Below are 20,903 nucleotides of genomic sequence, written 5' to 3'. Positions count from 1 at the left end.
AGATTGTTAGCTACGTATACAACGTATGGATAATAATATTTAATTAATATTTTTAGAAATGTCTTTTATTAGGTCTAAGGGGGCATGTTTTAGATACATCTTAAGGGGACACAACACCTTTAAAATTACAATCAAAATTTTCCATTAAAAATTTATAATTTCTTATATAAATAAACCAAATTTTTTTGCTATTCTTACACATAATTACCTTTATTTTGACTGTTTTAGACCTTCTATATACCTCTATAATACCTACGTATAGTAGGGTGTCCATAATTCACTGACCGTAAGACTCCAAAGGAACGAATGGCCCAAATGAGCTCAAACTCCAGGATATTGTTTAAAAGTACATTAGTTATGGTATGAATGAGGGGATTTGGTTTCAATTCCATAGAAAAAGTTTTATAAGCATATTGCTGATTTTTTAATGCATTTTTGATTAATTTTAACATAATTATCATGTAATTTTTTTTCTATGGAATTTAAACCAAATCCCCTCATTCATACCATAACCAATGTACTTTTAAACAATATCACCAAATTTGAGCTCATTTGATCCATCCGTTCCTTTGGAATCTTACGGTGCAGCACCTGAAAATGAGATAAACACAATTAGGAGAAAATCAGCATTAAAGTTTTGACTTACAATACTTATACATAATCACCGTTATACTTATCTCTATCATTTTTTTATTGCTCCAATCATTGATATCCATCAAAATATAACATTGTGTACCAGACTGTCGCATCAGGACACATAAAAACTCCTGTTGGGGTGTAGATGTATCTAGAACACAAAAAGCTTAAATTAGTACATTTCATTTAAAAGCATGTTTTTATTAATAAAATTTCTTCAAAGCTCTTGTCTTTTTTTCACCGTAGTCACAAGGCATTTTGTGTCTCCTGTCCATTATAACGTCAACTGTCATGTTTATGAGGCAGCTGTGGTAACCCACTTAGTCCAAGATTTGCTGAAAAGTGATAAAAAATAACTTTTAAAAAGAAATACTTGAAAGTATTAAATGAAAATATTAATAATATTAGATGTAAGTACTTACAAAATTTAATTTTCACTTGCTCCATATGCATCATCATGTAGTATGAAGACAGTCTGTCGATCACTTGGGCAGTCAGTCGTCCTCTTCCTCCAATTCCTTTTCCATCTGAGAGTGTCTGTCGTCCTAGTGATTTCTTCAAATTCCTGAGACGTATACCCATCCTCTTCTGCACATAACCGATACACTCTTTTCTTGCAACGGTCAACCTGCTGCCATAGGGTTACGCTTCTGTCACTGCTTTGTACACTTTCGAGTCACCATCACCAATATAATTTTTGTACATTACACCGTACTCTTCTTCTGAACGTTGAAACATCGGGACGATTCCATCCACTTCCATTTTTCCTGCACTGCCTTGATGGTTAACATTACAATTTGGTTCATGTTCTTCGTACCATTCTTGATATGGAATCGTGTCTTCTTTGCCTGACCAGTTATCACATGCTTTGCAGAAGATGTTCTTGATGGCGACATCCAAAACCTTTGCTGTTTTATTTCCAATAATGCTGGCGAGGCCTTGTAAAGATGAAAAGCCCTTCTTCCTCCAGGAGCCATCGCCAGAAACATCTAATTGATGGTTTCCTGTAGCTTCCATCTCCTCTTGGACTGCAGCCTTCATAGAGTCCTCAGCTATTTTTTGACACACTTGACTTAATTGATTTCTAATTGTATCGTAAGCAGATTGTGCTACTGGCTTTTGCAGATCCACGATGCCACAAAAGGTAGACAATCCAGCGTGCCCATGGCCAAGTGCACGCAGAGCGATAATGCTTCTTCTGTTCACTTCACATGTATTGCTTCTTGGACCCACTTTCTTGCAAGAGTTTATCGCACTTATCTGACCACACTGTTCACAGAGAACATCAATTTTGAAAGCAAGCCCTTGTACACTTGATTCGCTAAAATGTAATTGCCGTGACAGGCACCACAACACAAAACATCTTGAAGTACACTGTACAAAATGCTGATATCAATAAGCCTATTTTTTGTAGAAGCAGAATCTGGATCTGTTGATCTGCTGATTTTCTTCGCTTTCGAAGAGGCCAAGACTTTCAGATACTGAAAGTCTTGGCCTCTTCTTATTCCTTCTTCGAGAATATTTTATGTCGGGATGAGTGCTGGCAAATCTTCCTCTGACATCTCTTCTTTTAGCCATTATGCTACACTTACACTATTTAATTTATTTAATTTAAACTTATCACATAACACTTTCACTGACACTTGCACTTTTTGAAAAAACTTAACCTATATAAACGCACCTATCACACTCGCGGATTCACTCATGAACGCGCAAAAAATAATCCACATTTACACTGACTGACAATTGTTAATTAATTAACGACGGGCAAAAAAAACTGACATATACTGATAGATGATAATAGCTGTATTTGTGTACATGTATCAGCTGTTCAGTATATACAACATTATACCCGTGCAGCGTAGGTGTAGACATGCGGAATCAGAACGAAAGGAGTGATGACAGTCACAAGACAGTCTCAAAAAAATTCAAACGGTAGATTTTTCGTTCTTTTTTATCAATGAATAATATCGCCTATATATCGATTTAAACATAATAATTAATTTTTTAACATATATATAACATAAATTTTGTCAATTTTTCAATTTTTTACTCACTGGAACTTAAAATAATAATTGTTATTTATTTAAAAATGAATTAACTGAATTTCGTAAATTTATGAAAAAACAGATAAAAAGTACTTTTAGCGTTTGCTGTACAACTTTAAAAAAAAAAATTTTTAGCGCAATAACGACAATAGGAACATATTCTACGGGAAATTTCCTATCAAAATACGGAATAAGAAAAAAATCGATTTTTTCATTATTTCAAAGGTGTTGTGCCCCCTTAAGCTCGGCTAAAGTAAAAAAGACGGTCTTCATATTTCACAAAGCCGTGGCAAGTGACTAAAAACACTTATTTATATAGTAATATGTCATGAATTTTGGTCACTAATTTTTTATAGTATATATATGATATTTTTTGGTAGAAATAGTGTAGATTGTAAATATTTTCAGTAAATATTTTTGTTTTAATTTACGCAAAAAGAAAAAATTTTTATAATATAAATATTTCTTGTTTTTTGTATGATTTAACACAGGCTGGACCCTTTTAACGGATACGGTCCAAATTTTGTGCAGAGATTTGTGCAGAAATCTTTGCACAGACATATACACAGATCTTTGCACATTATTTTCGTAAGGGTAGGACTGGCTATGTTTTATGGATAATTTTATGTACAATAATTGACTTGTGTTGTTTATAAAACTGGAGAAAAGAAGTTACATGTGGTGCTAAAAAACCTATTTGACTTACCCAGTAAGCCCTGTAACTCGTATATTAATATTATTGAATATTTATTAGTTAATTAAAATGGGTGAAATAAGGATATGCTGTATCTAGCGAATAAAGACCTATGAGATCAAACTACAAGTGGCTTCTATCATCACACGGTTAGTTAAGACTCCTCCATAAGTTTCATAAAAATCCATGAACCGGAGCCTGGTAGTCCTCCTTGTGAGTGGCAAAAAAGATGGGATTCCAGTGGTATGGGATCAAGGACACATCTCCTGATACCAAGAATATAAGACTGGATGCAAAGAAGACATGAAGAAGTCAACTACTACAGAGTTCTCGACGGGGTACGGATGCTTTCGGGCGTACAAAGATTTAAAATAGAATACCGTCCAAACTGCTCGGTCTGTTTGGACGCTAACAAAAATGCAAAGCATGTTTTGTATGACTATTCGCAATACCAAATAGAGTAAGAAAAACTCGAGTGTTGTCTTCGGATCAGAGTGACACCTAAGTCAATGATGACAGCTATGTTGACGTAGGAGAATGATCGATACGCAGTAAACTGTTACGTCCTGAAAATTAGTTGGAGAACTAATATAAAGGGCGTAACGATATTGTCTAGTTAGTCGGGTCTATGTTTAAATAAATCCGTGTCTTTATAAATGAATGATAAGTAAAGTACTTTCGCTTACCCTGTGTTGATCTTGAGCAGTGTTGAAAATATATTCGTTTAAAAAAAGGTTCTCAAAAATAAAGTTGCACACACAAATGTATTTGAAATGCTCAATATAACTGATTTATTCACTCAGGTTTCACAAGCAAGAATACCTTATAATTTATCAACTAATAGAAATTTAGCAAGATGTGATTCGAATATAATTTTAATGATAAGCGCTAATTGTCGAACAGCGACGTACGGAGCCCGCGACTGACTGCGAACTGTTTGTTTAGACCTGTGTAAGGCTTCTCAAACACTATGTTTATAACGTAATTGTTTACAATACATACAAACTCAAAGTAACTGACAATGTATACATTAAAAGTTGCGCTCGCTTACGACATCACGAATTGCTTATTAAGCATTTCGCTGAATCGACACTGACATGCATTCGGCTGTGTGTCGAAACCGTACAGCGCACGCAATGCATTTTTTCTTTGGAGAGCTTAAATTCCAACGTTTGTATTTAAGCAACTGTCATCTTTTCAGCTTTAAATGAATGTATGCAGTGAGACGTACGACGTAACAAAATGATGCAAAATAAACGCAAAGAAGACTAGTTTGATCCTGAAGCCCTAATCACCTTCATGCATGGGGGATGTATGGAAATGTCAAACTTTCAAGGAGAAACCAACTAGGATATTTAACAGACTTCACGAAAGTATTGTTTAACAACGATAACTGTGGGAATCGGCTGTCGGAAGGCCACTTGCGCAAAGCTTGCTCTGCCTTGGCCACATTAAAAAGCACACACAGACGCACACACACACACGCACGCACACACGCGCTCGCGCACACCCATTCATATTTTACAAAACTTTTATATACCCATATAAAACTGAATAATAAATGTTAAAGGTATTAAATATTTACGAATAAAATATAAAGCAAACTTATTCAAATTTCTATGATATAATTAATATAGATTTAAAGTTTTAAATCAAGTAAAATAAAACAACATTATTGTAAACAAAGAAAAAAATGCGCCTTTCTATTTACCTTATGGGTGGTGTGGACAAAATAGATATATAAATAAATAATAATACAGTATTTTAAAAATCATTAATATACTGTATATTTGAACAATATTTTATTTATCGAAACCATAAATTTTGTTGGAGGAAGCTACGTGCTAAAGAATCGGCAGCGGCTTTTTCTTTTTTTAGTTTTTAAGTTTTTTATTTTTGTATTATTTATTCTTTTCTTTGTAACACCAGCTTGCACACGGGTAACTCTGTTTACCTCTGCAAGATCTGAGTATTTCAGAAAGTGAAATGCTCTGTACTAGTATTCCTGATAAAAAGGTAAATAAATAAATAAATAAATTCATCAAAAATCTATCCTGATTCATTATATCGCAATGAAAATGCCCGTATTATTATCGCTTGCTAGATCGCTTAATCACTTGATGAAGTAATCGCTTAATTACTTTATATTGCAATGAAGATGACCGAGGAGATCGTATTATTTAAAAAGATCATATTTTAGTATTTACGTAACTTACGATTATAATCGCTTATCTTACGCGTTGAACGATGTTGTCTCATTCGCTGCGAAACAGATGCTGATTGGGCTTTTAAATGCACTATTGATTCGTGGCTATAGAATAAGACTACACTAGTTGGTCAGCTGCGCTTGCTATTGCCGGAAACTCCACTTGGCGGACTTAGATTGGACTCTTCTGTGTTCAGGTTCTGAATTACAGGGGCTCTCTGGTGGTTTCTACGCCAAGGGTCGAATCTAGCACGCTGCCAAGGTGTTTGGCGTATTTAAGCACACTCTAAACACTAACACAAGCAAACGCTGCTGCTTAACTAGAGAATCAGACGCACGGGATGAGTTGCTACACAAAAGGCGCTGCGTGGATCGGCTTCAGGGCTTATAAAGTCTTGATACTGATACACGCAATTGACACGATTTAAGCAACGCGAAAACTGACAAACAATTAGCATCTACCATTAGTAGAATACGCGTATGCAGGTGTCGTCATCAACCGCGATCGGGCAGTGCTGTCGGGCAGGTTAATCACTGTGAGATATTTGGCGCTTGATTTCGCAATTAGATGCGCGGTCTCGATCGGCTCACATATACATTGCATTTGTAAGTGCACAAATACAATCACGCAGGTATCACATATGTATAGACCAGTTACATTTTAATATACACGCGCATACATCCACTCTCACATACACATACTTAAATACATTTTCATATAAAATAACTTGGCATATTACAACGGCTATCCGATGCGGGTACCGACCTATACACACTCTGACATGGTTAATTCACGACTAAAGAATGTCAGGACGAAACCCCTCTTTATAGTCTGCTCATCGTATTACACAGATTACTTTCACACACTTGCCATATACTCTGGTAAATAAATATACTGGCACTAGTCATAGGGAAAGATGCATGTTCTAAATCTGAATTTATAATCGGTGCTCTGTTTGCATTAAATCTTCAAGGAGTCAATCGGTTCGCTTATTGCATCCTATGCTTTTTTCAAAAATATCTGATCCTCAGGATAGACTTGTCGTTTTAGATGGTGAATCTTAGCCCGATCACGTGAATTTAAAAAAAAACAATGTAAGAAGCGTGGAGACTGATATATTGGACATGCGCACCTTTATAAAATGGATTTTGTGTGATTAAAAATACAGATGTATTTTTGTGATTCGAACCTCGTGCATACTATCATCAATTATCAAGATTTTTGAAAAATGCGGATTGTTTGAATAATCCTCAGACTTTGGCATTTCTTCGCAAAACTCTATAGTCTTGCCGTTCTTCATAATTGTTTGCTCCTACTTTTTTATATTAAGCGGCTAACGGTGTGTTGTGTGCCGTATACCATGCACCTGAATAAATTAACCGAATTCCCCAAAAGTGGGACTTAAAAAGTTTGATCTTATAAATTTTGGGTTATTAGACCTCATAAATTTTGAGCCTTAAAAAGTTTATTAGAATACCGTCGCCTCAAAATGCTGTGTCTCATTAATATTAGGCTTTGTTTCTTTAGGCTTTCTAAATTTTGGCACTCATGATAGTAAGTTCTACAAATTTGAGGAATTGGCGTTTGGGCCTAATGAAGTTTTCAAATTACAAACTTAAATTTTTTTAACAATTAAATGCGCTGTAAAATAAGAAGTGAGGTCTTCGCCAGTAAAAGACAAATTTTTATAAGGTCCTGAAATTAATTGGGCACGAATAAAATTATGTCCAATATTGGTAAGATCCAAAATTTATAAGGCCAAAAATTTAGTGCTAAATGCAATTTGAATTTTAATGTATAATAATAGGTTATACGATTGTGTAGAGTTGTGTGGTGTAGTAAGATTACCGTAATGTGTGTAGGGAATTTCCTTGCAGAAAATATCTGTGTAGAATTTTTCCGTGCAGTTATTATCTGTGTAAAATTACTTTGTGTAGGGTGTAGGGTTATTTTTGTGTCGAGATGTCCGGCCTCCTTTCAACTAATTTATTATTTACTATTTTTGCAAATTTATGTGGTAATGTGTCCTATGCAATTTATCTTTAACAGTTAATTTTAATGAATTTTAATATATAGTTTCACCATCCTTTTGTAAACAAAACTTTACATGTGATATGGGATATTTTTTTAATTTGTGCTATTAATTCTCTTGATTAATTGTAAATTCTGGCATTATTATTTTTTGCTACTACTGTAGAACTTTTAGTGACTTTGGATAAATTAAATATATTTTGTCTAATTCTACCATCATAATATACATTTTTTACATCTACTTGTTTTTGATTATAGTAGTTTTGGATGTCAAACTTTACAGTAGCGATTTTAGTTGCTTTAAAGTTGATTTTTTTAATGTATGGACTTATTAAAAATGCATCATTATTTACAATATGGTATGTACAGCCACTATATAGTATCTAATTTATTTGCCCACAATTCTCGCAATTATTTTCTAACGCACCTGATTTACCTCTGGGTGGCAGACCTATGTCAACCATGCTTCGGATAAGTAATAGCTTTGTTGATCACCTGAAGATTTCCCTCTTGGTTGAGTAAAACTTCGTCCGCGATCTCGGCAGTTTTCACCTCTGTTGTAGTTCCTATTATATTGTACATGGTGTTTCATTTTAATCCGACCACGACAAAAAACCATGGAAAAACTAATTTTAACAAAAAATGACCTTAACAAAAGTTGAAGGGGGTAAAGGGAGCCATCTAATGACACAAACACCTATGACCTTGAACTCGATTTTCAAGGTCATTTGAGGGTAATTGTGATTTTTTTAAATAGAAACCTCTATTTTAGACCTTGGAATCGGATAGAGCGGAAAAAATTACGTCGCAAAGGATATTTTAAGTTTGCTTTGGTGACCTTGAGAAGGTCAATTCAAGGTCAAATAATAAAAAATCTGCTAAACAGCTGTTTGTCTGGTTTTATGTTACTGATGTAGAAAGATGACCTTGACAAAAGTTGAAGGGAGCAAAAGGGGCCATCTAATGACACCAACATCTTTGATCTTGAACTCATTTTTCAAGGTCATTTGAAGGTCATTGTATTTTTTTAACGGGAACCCCTATTTTTGACCTCGGAATACGAAGCAGCGGAAAAAATTACGGAAATGACATTTCAAGTTTGCTTTAGTGACCATGAGAAGGTCAATTCAAGGTCAAATAAGAAGTATCAGCCTAAGATTGTTTTACTTCAATTTTTTCGTAGAATTATCATTTTGTTATTGTAATAAACATTAAGAGAATAATTGACTTAAAATGTGATTATGCTTTGCTGACTTTAAAGCCATTTTGTAAGGTCAAAAGTGCAAAAATGCAATATCAAATGTTATGTGAAGTCCATATTTATATTTTAACTTTAGCGTTACCCAGGAACAACGACGTGGACGTAATAGAATTGTGTTCTCTTTGGGGTGCTTGATTAGAGTGAGTCCCCTTGCCTCTCACTTTTGCTCAAAATTCAACGCAGGTGCTCAAAGACACCACCATTTTGTTGGATACACAATTCAATTCGCTGCTGAAAATGTTCTACTGTTCTGAGTAATACAGCTCTTGGGATGTTTTCACAAGCGGTTTGAATTCTGTGGATCATATCTTCCCTTGTTGTAGTTTCATGTTCATAAACAACATCTTTCAAATACCCCCACAAATAGAAATCGGGTGATGTCATATCTGGAGATCTCGGTGGCCATCGACCACCCAAAACTCCACGTCCAGTGCGTCCAATCCACCTATCACGGTAATTTTGATTAAGATATTGTCTAACTATTCGAGCATAGTGCGCAGGAGCTCCATCTAATTGAATCCACATTCTTGCTCTTGTGTATAAATCTACTTCTTCAAGAAGTACTGGAAGACGTTCTCTCAGGAACTGTAAAAAATTATGGCCATTTACATTTTCATCGAAAAAGTATGGGCCTACAAGGTATCCGTTAACAATTCCACACCAAACATCAAGACTCCAACGATTTTGGTTATCTATCTGCCTGTACCAATGCGGATTAACATTCGACCAATAATGACAGTTGTGTCGGTTAAGCTCTCCATTGCTTTTGAATTTTGCTTCATCAGAAAACATTACGTATTGAAAAAAGTGACGATCATTAGCAATCATTTGTCGTGCCCATTGGCAAAACTGTAGCCTTAAGTCAGCAAAGCATAATCACATTGTAAGTCAATTATTCTCTTAATGTTTATTACAATAACAAAATGATAATTCTACGAAAAAATTGAAAGGAAAACAATCTTAGGCTGATACTTCTTATTTGACCTTGAATTGACCTTCTCAAGGTCACTAAGGCAAACTTGAAAAGGCATTCCCGACGTAATTTTTTCCGCTGCTCCGTATTCCGAGGTCAAAAATAGGGGTTCCCGTTAAAAAAATACAATGAGCTTCAAATGACCTTGAAAATCGATTTCAAGGTCAAAGGTGTTGGTGTTATTAGATGGCCCCTTTTGCTCCCTCCAACTTTTGTTAAGGTCATTTTTCGTTAAAATTAGTTTTTCCATGGTTTTTTGTCGTGGTCGGATTAAAATGAAATACCCTGTATTTCTGGTGATCTCGTTGACCTTGGCTGGATTGAGCACCGCGCTCCTGGTTGCTCAGCTGCTGTGGCCTTGTACATTTCCTTTTGTAGTGATGAGTACTTCTACAATTATCAAGTCGCGCAGTAGCGCCGCGAAGGCGAGTTTGAGAAGCAGTCGAAGCTATGGCGCCCGTGACACTATTTACTTCTATATTGCTCTGGTAGAAAATTGCCCATTTAAAATGGCCGTAAAGGCAAACACTGGCTAAGTATAATGTGAAAAAACTGGACATTTTAAATTTCCTATAAGTAGCGATATCTTGGGCATTTTTTATGGTTGAAGATTATATTTCATGAAAATATCAATAAATCAATTAATTTTTCGGATGTAAAATACAAAATTATTAATATTTAGGCGTAAGCTAAATAATTTGAATAATTCAAACATATGGCGAAGCTCGAAGGGCTTGTGTGCAACAACGTCTGCGTGGCTCAGTTGGCTAAGGCGCACGGCCGTACTTATTTGGCCTCGCGCAGGGTGTGTGTTCAAGTCTCCGGACACACAGAATTTTTTCTGATACAAAAAATTATTCTATACTTTCCTTTAAACTAAAAACTTGAATCCAAGCCTGCTAGATACAATTTTGCAATTCTAACCTCAAACTGTGACAAACACGTGTAACCCAGCTGTGTTACTCGACCAACTATAATGGGCAGTTTGTAGTTAAGAACAAGGTAAGCAGATTGAATCCAAGAACTGCCCATTAAGTTGGAGAAAAAGCGTAACATTCTGCCAAGAAATGGCAAAGAAAACTGCCTAGTTCTTAGATTCCATTCCAAGAACTGGCCATTAAATTGGTTACCGATTCTACCAGGGTAATGTTCGGATTTTTCGTGATACAGAAAAAAATGCTTATAGTTACTGTTCGTGAGTGTTTTTGGCTTATCAGTATGTTTTCTAAGTTAAACAATGATTTCCAACGATAATATTTGTAAAAAATTCGTTTCGTTTCATAATAAACGAGTTTATACATTGCGAATGCTCAAAACAATATTCCTACTTTTTTCTTTAGTGTGGTAGGATCGTGAAGTTGGCTTTCTAGCTCAAAAGTGGTAGAACTATAAAGTTGGCCGCACAAGCTATTGTGTGTAATACAGTCGGGTATTGCTTTCCCACAGTTTTCTATAAGCTGCGCAGAGTAAATGTGTTTATATTGTCTGCTTGAATTTAAGGTTATGTTTTTAAACAGCTGCTGCACTGTCGCTGCACAAACGTTCTGAGTGTTCAGAATCACTGATGACAATGCCCAGGAAATAAATTTTGTGACTTTTCGTGCATACATGTAAATTTGACACTTATAACCTAGTATATTTCATGTCTATCGATACGTATCGAGTATAAGGTGGAAGTAGAAAGAATTAGAACATACATATACAGTTTCGGCTAAAATTAAAATTTTCATCTTCGATTTCACATATATATATATATATATATATATATATTGCAACGTGTAGCCGAGCAGGCTACACGTGTATACTAAGAACTAAACTGTCTGCGCAATCAATGTTATTCCCTGCTGCAATTTATCGTGCAGCAGAGGAACAATAACATGGATTGTCGTCGCACCGAGTAAAATAACCTCACCAGCCAGCGTCGTGGAGCAGCGGTGGCTCCCCTGCAGGTTTGGCAGACGACCATGCCCTTCACGGTAGCGCCGCCGCGGTCCGTCAGGTGTTGTTGGGTACCACTGTACCGACGCAGCCAACACGCACCTGCTCCTATACACACTAGGAATCGCGTCGCGACACAAGTAAGCGGATTCTGGATGAGCACGGTGCGCGGCACGAGGCGGACTAACGAGTGCGCATCCCGGCCGTGCATCTGTGAGCTTACTGCGGTAGCTCGGCGGGACGATCAAGAGGGGGAGGGAGAGCCACCGAGAGAGAGAGAGAGAGAGAGAGAGAGAGAGAGAGAGAGAGTAGTATATAGGCAGTTATGGCGAGACACAACAAATGACGTCATCACTGGCGCATCCTTATCTTATCATGTAAACAAGTCATAAAGATAAGGTGTCATGTTTCTAAACAGGTAATTAAGATAAGGGTATCATGTTTATACACGTGTAATTAAGATAAAGATATCATGTTTACATAAACAAAGAAGATATCTTTACCACAATAATAAACAATGACGGTGCTTTACAAGTAATAAAGATAAGATAAGGTATCATGTTTATAAACAGTTAATTAAGATAAGGATATCTTGTTTATACGTGTGTAATTAAGATATCATGTTTACATAAACAAAGAAGCTATCTTTAACGCAATAATAATCCATGATGATACTTTTTTTTATTATGAAAACAGGTAATAAAGATAAGTTATCGCCAACGTCTTAAGCATTTATCTTGTAAATAATTAAGATAAATATGGATTGTTACTGACGTCATGTACACCTCTTATGATGTCATAAGATAATGAGATTTTTATGTATGATGAGTTTGTAGTACGTTTAAAGAAATATTGTGGTCCTAAAAAGGACCGATTTTAATTGATAAATAAAAGTCTTAGAATAAGACTTTATTGTTGCTATCCCCAATCAGTGTTGTTGTATCCTTGATATTTGGAATCTTTTTTTGCTTCCTTGTCAGTACAATAACTCCTGTACCCTTCTTTTTTCGAGAATGATCCAGTATTTGAAGAATATTGAGATAGATACTTCTGGAATCCAGAAGCCGGTTTATATTTCACTTCCTCTCGGCCTGAACCTTGTTTCTTCTTCTTCTCCATATTGTGTTTGTCCATATTACGATTATGACCCGTCAAGTGTACGCGAAGCAATGAGAACATACTTATGCACAGTTGATATTTATAGAGAGTCGTAAGGAGTGGCAGTAGGGTGGGAGGTTTAGATGATGTCACAAAAAGTGAATATTTTAATATTTTCTGGTTTATTACAAGATAGGAAGACATATGTACAAAGCGTAATGACAAAAAATAGCATGTATTATTTATACTTTAATTATGGCAGTATAAATGTCTTTATATATATATCAAACAATTGAAAAGCAGCTATTTCACATAAGATTATATTTAAAATTATTTCCTCAATAGTATCTTTAAACTTGTCGTGAATTATAATTTTAATATTTTCAGTGTATAAAGTATAATATTGTTGAAACATCTCATACGTCTTTAGTATAGAATTAGGATCTTTCTCAATACCATCGTTTTTAATACAGTCAATTATAAACTTCTTAATATGAGAAACAATTTCATTCACTTTATCAACACACTCTTCAAGTTTACTCATACGTTCGTCAATACACTGTGAGACAATTTTTAACCCGTCAAAAGTGACTTGCTGCATGCATATCGATGGTTGATGATAAGCTGTTTTTTGTTTCTTTGCTCGTGGTGGTTGATGACGTAGATTCTCACCATCAGTAACAGTAGCAGCAGCAACAGCAGCAGCAGCAGCACCAGTGTAGTCATTGAAATGGGAAGCACTAACTGTATGCAGTACATCATCGTTTTCTTCGTCAATCAAAAGATTTGGAAAGATGTTCCGACAGGTCTTTCTTCTATCAATATGGATTTGGTATTGTATGAAGAAGTAAACATCAGATCATGATTTTCCATGTACACCTTCGTTGGTCGAGCGTATTCACTTTGGAATCTGTACGCATCTTGGAAATAGCAATTTATAAGATCAAAGTAATTCTTAAAGACCTTCCAGCCAGATGCATCAAATTTGACGGATTTAAAACATGTTGTAGACGTTGAGAGTTTCACTTCCGGGTCGATAGCTTCCCTGGTAACTTTCTAAGCCAAGAGTAACGCGTTTCGAGTTTGACTTATTAATGGCGTAGGACGTGGAGAGCAGCATATTTGGCAGAACGTTCTGCACACGAGATGGAGCACTGACACTTGATTGGGCCATGGTACGAAAAACAAGAAGCACAATATACAGAGTTACACTTAGCAAACGATCTCTCAAACTTTCACGAAAGAACTTATGGAGCTCCTCACTCTTCAAGCTCTTTTATACATTTTAGCCCCCCCCCCCCCACTACCTCAAAGTAAAATGATCGAATGCAGTGGGGAGAGATTTTCTGGGCGTGTATTCTCAGAACTTCACAAAGGAAGTATCATATTCATTAACCGTCAAAGGCTACGGTTACATTTCTCCGAGTTTTTAAGAACAGGATGTTTACTCTACTACTACTACAACCGTCAGTTTTATCAGCTTCTCTTTCTCTAACAGATAAAGATTGAAATGGAATATAAAACTAAACAGTAAATATCACCGGATGTTAGTATTATAACCGTTAATAAATGCCGATGTATATATACTTAGAACTATACAGCGAGGTGTGATGCAACAGGAAAAAAAATAGCATAGTACTACAGTATGGAATTAAAGGAATGAGTAAGGCTCTATAAATGAAAACATTTTTTATATTATGAAAGATTACACTTTATTCATATTTTTTACTACATGATATCTGACAATTATTATTATTACTTTACATACATTCTCGAAGTACATGTTTGATTACAAAATCCTAAGCCGCGTGAGGCTTCACTTCCAAACCTCCTAACATCTTTCGAGCGTACACGATGATTATTATTTCGTAACAGCTTTTTATAGAACGATACAACTACGGCATCATTTTTTCGTGAATCTCGCGAGAACTTATGACAAAACGTGCGTAAGTTAGGTAGCCTAACCATATGGTAAAGGAACATAACACAATACTGGCCGCACAACTGTCAAAACTTTGCAACTTTTTTTTATTCCACTGATACCGCTTGCAATTTCTTTTGAGTCGTTTAAGATGATGTTGGGAGATTGGTGGTAGTCCGTAACTGTCAAAGTATGTTCCATAACCGTTTGATTCTATGTAGATAGCAATCCAATGTGTTCCTTTCTTCGTGTGATCATCTGTATTAGCTATGATGGCCGCGGGGTATTCCAAAACGTTTGGAATTCTATCCGCAGCATACACGCCAACTGTCTTGATGGTTAACGGGTCAAGAGCTTTTAGTAATTCTTGTGTATTCATTCTATTATTATTATTATTTCAGCAATGATCGACTACATCCTCTTCGTGTGTCGCGTAAATTGACGAAGAAGTAGCTGTATTATTTTAACTCGACGCACAATCAGTGAAGCTTCCTTAATGCGTATAGTAAATTTATCATCATCTGTAAAATCCATCAAACAAAAAGCATCCTTACTCCTAACCAATCGTAATCGCAGTTCAACACCATTTAACAGAAATTTATTTTGATTAAAAACATCGCAACGCAAATGACCGAGTAAATCGACAGTTTTACCATTCTGGGTAAAATACTGACGGTTACACTGACCAATATTTGCATTTACATCAGTACGCTTGGTATTGGGAGGCGCTGCCCATTTTCCAGGGGTATCCGCATACCAGAGTCCACTCGTGAGATGTGATTCCATACTACTCTTTGAATAATTTAACAGTGTTTCGATGTAAGCTCAGTAAGGATAAGCATTGTTTGGTGGTGAAACCAATTTTTGATTAAAGAAAACGTCTATTTGGTTAAATAGCGAATGTAACGTGTTATTTATTGCTGCTACCTTCGGATACTCTGTAGCTTTAGCTGCTTCTGTTATTTTAACATTTGGCTCTATCTGCATACGAATGCTTAGCATTGTGTGTGCAAGATCGAGATAATCACTACCAGCTGGAACGACGAATTCCAACGGTCCATCGTCTGTTAGCGAAGAAACTGGTTTATAATGTATAAATTGAGAGCTTTCCACCGAAGTCTGTGTAGGTGGTAATGTAAATAAATCTAATTCTGATTTCATGCATTCGCATGAGTTTGAGTGTAAAAAAGCCATATTAAATAATATCTATGTAGATCCAAAAATATCGCTCACACTGCGTTGTTTTCTCTTCTTCCTTGGCTTATTCTTAACCGCTTTCTTTTTCGTAGATTTGCGAACACTGACACGGTTCTTCTTCTTCTTCTTCTTCTTCTTCTTCTTTACACGGCCACTTTTACTGCTGATGCGTACAGCTGAACTGTTCTTGGACGATTGACGCTTCCGCTTTTTAGCGCGTATCTTATATCCTGATCCCTTCATCATAGCGGCAATTTTATCAGCGGCTTTATGCTTAAGATTTTTACCGGACTCACGCATGCGCATATTTACAGCTTGTTTAAAATTGATTCCGTGATTTCCCACATCATCTAGTACATGCATTCCTGCTCTGATAGCTTCTTTTCCAACGGCTTTAGCACCACTCGTAATGTAAGGTAAAACTCTTCCAAATAATCCACTCAAAAAGCTGCCGATTCCACCATGACCTCGCTGATAAGTTGAACCTGCAAACACTCGACGTACTCCTCCTCCTCCTCCTCCTCCTCCACCATCACCACCACCGATTTGATCGGCATAGTATTCTGCGTAGTAAGCCATTTTTTTTTCTCAGAGAATGCGCTTGAAATGTAGTGTTACGGTCAACGTCCCGTACTCGAATAGTATATGATTCCCATTTTCATCTCTTATATCTATTATTATATTCTGAAATGTGTTATTTAACAAAGGTAGATAAATTCCCGGTGCAAATTGTTTGACCACTCTCGCACCAAATTTATATTTTGAATTATCGAGTGTTACTATGCGCAAAAGGGATGCTTGAACGTCACCGACTGTGTACGGAATACAAATATCTGAGTAAACGAAAAATTGATCAGCTATCGCTCTTGCCAAACAACCAGGTCTGTTTCCTACCAATGGTGCATTTTTTTTCGACTCTACAGATGGAATCATGGGTATAAATTCCTGATTTCTATATTTTTTATTCTCAAAGCCAAATATACGTTTGACCTTTTCGCAGCTGAAAAAATGAGTTTCCTTACATTCACACTTTTTATGTAAATTGTAATAACCACTTTTTTTCTTTGCCTGTTCAATACGTAAGTGAGATTCAGGTATATTGTTTATAGCTTCTGTGAGATTGTTGAGATTCTCGTAAACACCTGGTGGAAATATGGCATCGTTGTGTTTGTCATTTGTCCAATCCGGTAAATATTCAGATATGTCTCTCTTTCTTGCAACTGCTATTCTACGTGCGTTAACAAACTTTATATTACATTCGTGTTTCTGAATATGCATCATCGTGCATGGTATGCTGATTTCCGTGAGAGCAACACTCCACTTACCATGCAGACGTACTTCGTGCGATAAGTGCGTGGTGAAGCAAGATGTTGTATTTTCAGAAAAATATTTCATACTACTGTTACTCGGTAATATCAAATAAAATTCGTCCTCAGCCATGTTTAAAGTGTAACGATTTCGCTTGCTTTAATCCACGAATTAAATTTATCAGGATAGTCAAGCCACTTTACAAAAACTTGTTTTTTAACACCACGTCCCCTACTCTTGATCACACGTTCCACTTTGAATTCCTTATTTTGTGACAAACGATCATCGCCAACTCGAGCTAGTTCTTCGGGATAAAAATTACGTCGATTATTTCACCTTCTAAATCAGTCAATTCATAGATGAAGAGATTTTGACGACGCGAGACACGGGTAATCTTAAAGATTCCTTCACTGTAATTCTTTTCGTAACCTTTATCGAAGGTGCCTTTCAACCGACTGATGCGAACATGGTCACCCACGCTGTATATATGTGCTCTAGACTTTTTTCTCTGACTAAGAGCTTTTTTCTAAATTTTTTCTTGCCACAACTGCATTACGAATATTTACAACTGCCGGAACTATTTTAGTACCACTATGTATAGTGTGATTATACGCGTAAACGATATTTTCAATAACATCGATATACCTATGAGTATTTTTGTGAGTAAAATATCTGAACATACGTTCTTTGAGCGTGCTATTTAGACGCTCGACGACGGCTGGTTTAACATCGGGAGTACGTGCCACTCGAAAATTAATCTTTTGTTGTTTTAAATAATTTTGAAAATCTGATCCGACAAACTCTTTGCCTCGATCAGTTTGTATAAGAATTGGGCGTCGCCCATCGGCTCCTTTTAATATTTTATCGAAAGCAGCTACAACACTGTTTGTACTTTTGTCACGTAAAGGTTCGACCCAAGCATATTTACTGAGAACACCTATAACTACAAGTAAATACGCAAAATTATCGTTATACGTTTTGAGAGATTGCATGTCACACAAATCCATTTCCCAACAATCATCCACATTAGTGACATTGTACATCAATCTAGGAAATTTTCGTCTAATAGGTTTGTGTAGTGTGTATGCATCTTGATTACTTAACCACTCATTAACTTCGCTTTTCTTCTTCTTATTTTTACCATTGATTCGTAACAGATTACGTGCACCAGCGTATCCAGTCTCGTGTCTGGTGTCAAAGTATTGATTTTCATAAGACATATTAAATTTTATAAGTCAACCACTTGTCGTCTGCTTTTTGCGATATGGATTTTTTCTTATTCAAACGTGCACTATAGCGTTGTGCGGCCGCGAGTCTAGTACCTTGTTCCAAAGTCTGAACGCTCTCGGAATTATTTCTCTTGGTTGAAGGAATTTTGTTTAATGCACGTATCAAACTTTCACTAATTTTTATCATCTCTAGATTACTTATTAATTTGGATGGAGTGTCAGTTGTTGCTATAAAATTAGCTAATTGAAATATTCCTACAGGTTCTTCAACTGGTCTACTCCGTACCACGTCTTCTATTAAATCTATAATATTTGAGTGTGATATAGTTTTATCATCAATGATAACTGTACCTGAATTATCCCATTTAATACGATGCGATGCTGATTTCCAATGTTGAAGCAATAAACGTGCTTTTCTCACATAACCCTTGGAAATGCTTGCAAGTATCGCTTCATTGAGCAATGGACGATATATCTTCATGTTCATGCTCTACATCAAGTATATTTGCATCTGATAAAAGTTCCTGACGTTCCAAATTTTTAAAATGAAGAGATCTTAAAATTTGTAAATATTTTTGACATTTTTCACGTTCATCGGTGATACTTTTTGAAAAAAGTATATCGTGCATCTCAGCATCGAGACGACTTAGATTATCACCCTTTGTCTGTATCGTTGGCTCTAAAGCATTACTCGACTCTTCTACTATATGTTGTTGTTGTTGTTGTTGTTGTTGTTGATGCTGTTGCTTCGTTACTCTCTCGTATGTTTCCTCTGGTACAATGACCATTTTACAAGCGTGCTCCATATTTTAATTTCCAGAGACTCCAAATATTTTTGACACAAGTGCACCTATAATTGGTGCAAGTAACATTGATAAAAAAGCACCACCGTTTTGAATAAGGACGCGTTTCTTTTTTTCCACTCTTTTTCACTGTTATTACTACTGGATTTATTTAATAATTTTCTCAAAACACTTTTATGTTTTTTTAACTTTGACTTGTGAGAGTTTTTTATTTTAACGTCTCCGCGCAATACATTTAACATTCAATACTGCAACACACTTTTTTTGTAAAATGCTTTGGTAGGCATCCACTCCTTGTATCTTCTTCTTCAGTAGCAGCAGCACCACCACCACCACCTCCACGCTGTCTTCTACGCCGTCTACGACTATCGGTTCTCGCAGACGCTCCTCTCACTGCCATTGTTTCAATCAGACGGAAGCTTTAATCATAGAATCCTCTACTTTTATCGGAATTTCTTATTCTTCTTCTTCAAAACGAAATTCATCCTCGGTCGACTGTTTCAAATCCAACAAAAGATAGCCATGAGCAGTTAACGTACTATCGAGATACGCTTCTTGTAAAAATTTTGGGTCTTCGGGATAGACTTGACGCGCTAGATATTGTATTTGCGAACGATCACGTGGATTTTTAAAAATAACGAGGTAATTTGCATTTAATGTGATATCGCGTTGACCAGCTCCTTTGTGAAAAAGATTTTGTGTAATAAAAATCACACTTAAATTCTTATGATGACTTCCCTTTGTAAATAAATCGAGAATAATGTTATTCGAAGATTCTCTCATTAAATCATCGATAATTAATAATTTTTTCTTTTCATTGTCTTGAGAATAATCTGAAGGCTGAGGTAATCCCTCGTGAAATTCAACAATTTTTTTTCTACTCTCCCTACTTATGCCTCCTGGAACAAAGTCTGTCTCATACGTAGACTGCCACTCGGCATAATAGAGTAATATCCGATCAAAAGTTACACTGCACATGAGTGGAAGATGTCGAAGAAACCTTTTGGCGGCACACGTAAAAATAAGCTTATTAAAAGTGTGCTGAACCATCAGCTAATGACCACTGTTCAAGCTAATGACCGCTGCTCAAATAAGCTAAGTATCGCGTCAAATAAGCTAAGTTAAGCGTTGAAATAAGCTTAATTTTCAAAATCAACAGCAGCAGCAGCAACAGCGTTCTCAACGATGACAACTGCTATACTGAGTGTAGCAGGATGAATAAGGTACTTTATATATAAATAATAATAAATAAATAAATAATATAAATTATTTTAATTTTTTTATTATTATCAATATCAATATATAACATTATTATACAGAAATTAATTATTCCTATAACCAAAAGGTAAAGACCTACGCGATGTTAGGTATCGTCGTTTTTTTAATACTACGCAGCATGTCTTTGACTCGTCGCGCGTTACAACTTCATGTGTTCTAGTTCGTCTAATAGCTTTGAATTTCAAGCGTATTTTATTACATTCATCATTCATCTTTTCAGATTCATGATCTTCGATTGTAAACGCATCGTTAACTAAATTCTTAATGCTATCAAAATTAAT

General features: G+C 35.8%; 1 protein-coding gene across 6 annotated transcripts in view; it reads left to right on the top strand.

Annotated features, from left to right (window-relative positions):
* Positions 1 to 20,903, top strand: part of LOC103318176 (sodium/hydrogen exchanger 5-like) — a 723,013-nt gene that overhangs the window by 681,363 nt on the left and 20,747 nt on the right. Inside the window, exon 11 of one of the 6 annotated variants that reach the window (XM_031921646.1) lies at positions 4,580 to 4,992. The exons of the other annotated variants lie outside the window; for them this stretch is intronic. Within the exon in view, the coding sequence (XP_031777506.1) occupies positions 4,580 to 4,602 (23 nt within the window). The 3' untranslated portion in view covers positions 4,603 to 4,992. Of the gene's footprint in view, positions 1 to 4,579; positions 4,993 to 20,903 lie in introns of those variants that run through there. 6 annotated transcript variants of the gene reach the window in all.

Source organism: Nasonia vitripennis (genome assembly GCF_009193385.2).
Source record: "Nasonia vitripennis strain AsymCx chromosome 1 unlocalized genomic scaffold, Nvit_psr_1.1 chr1_random0002, whole genome shotgun sequence".
In the NCBI taxonomy this organism is placed as follows: Eukaryota; Metazoa; Arthropoda; class Insecta; order Hymenoptera; family Pteromalidae; genus Nasonia; species Nasonia vitripennis.
The sequence above is the reverse complement of the archived record's forward strand: the minus strand, read 5'-3'. Positions and strand labels throughout refer to the sequence as shown.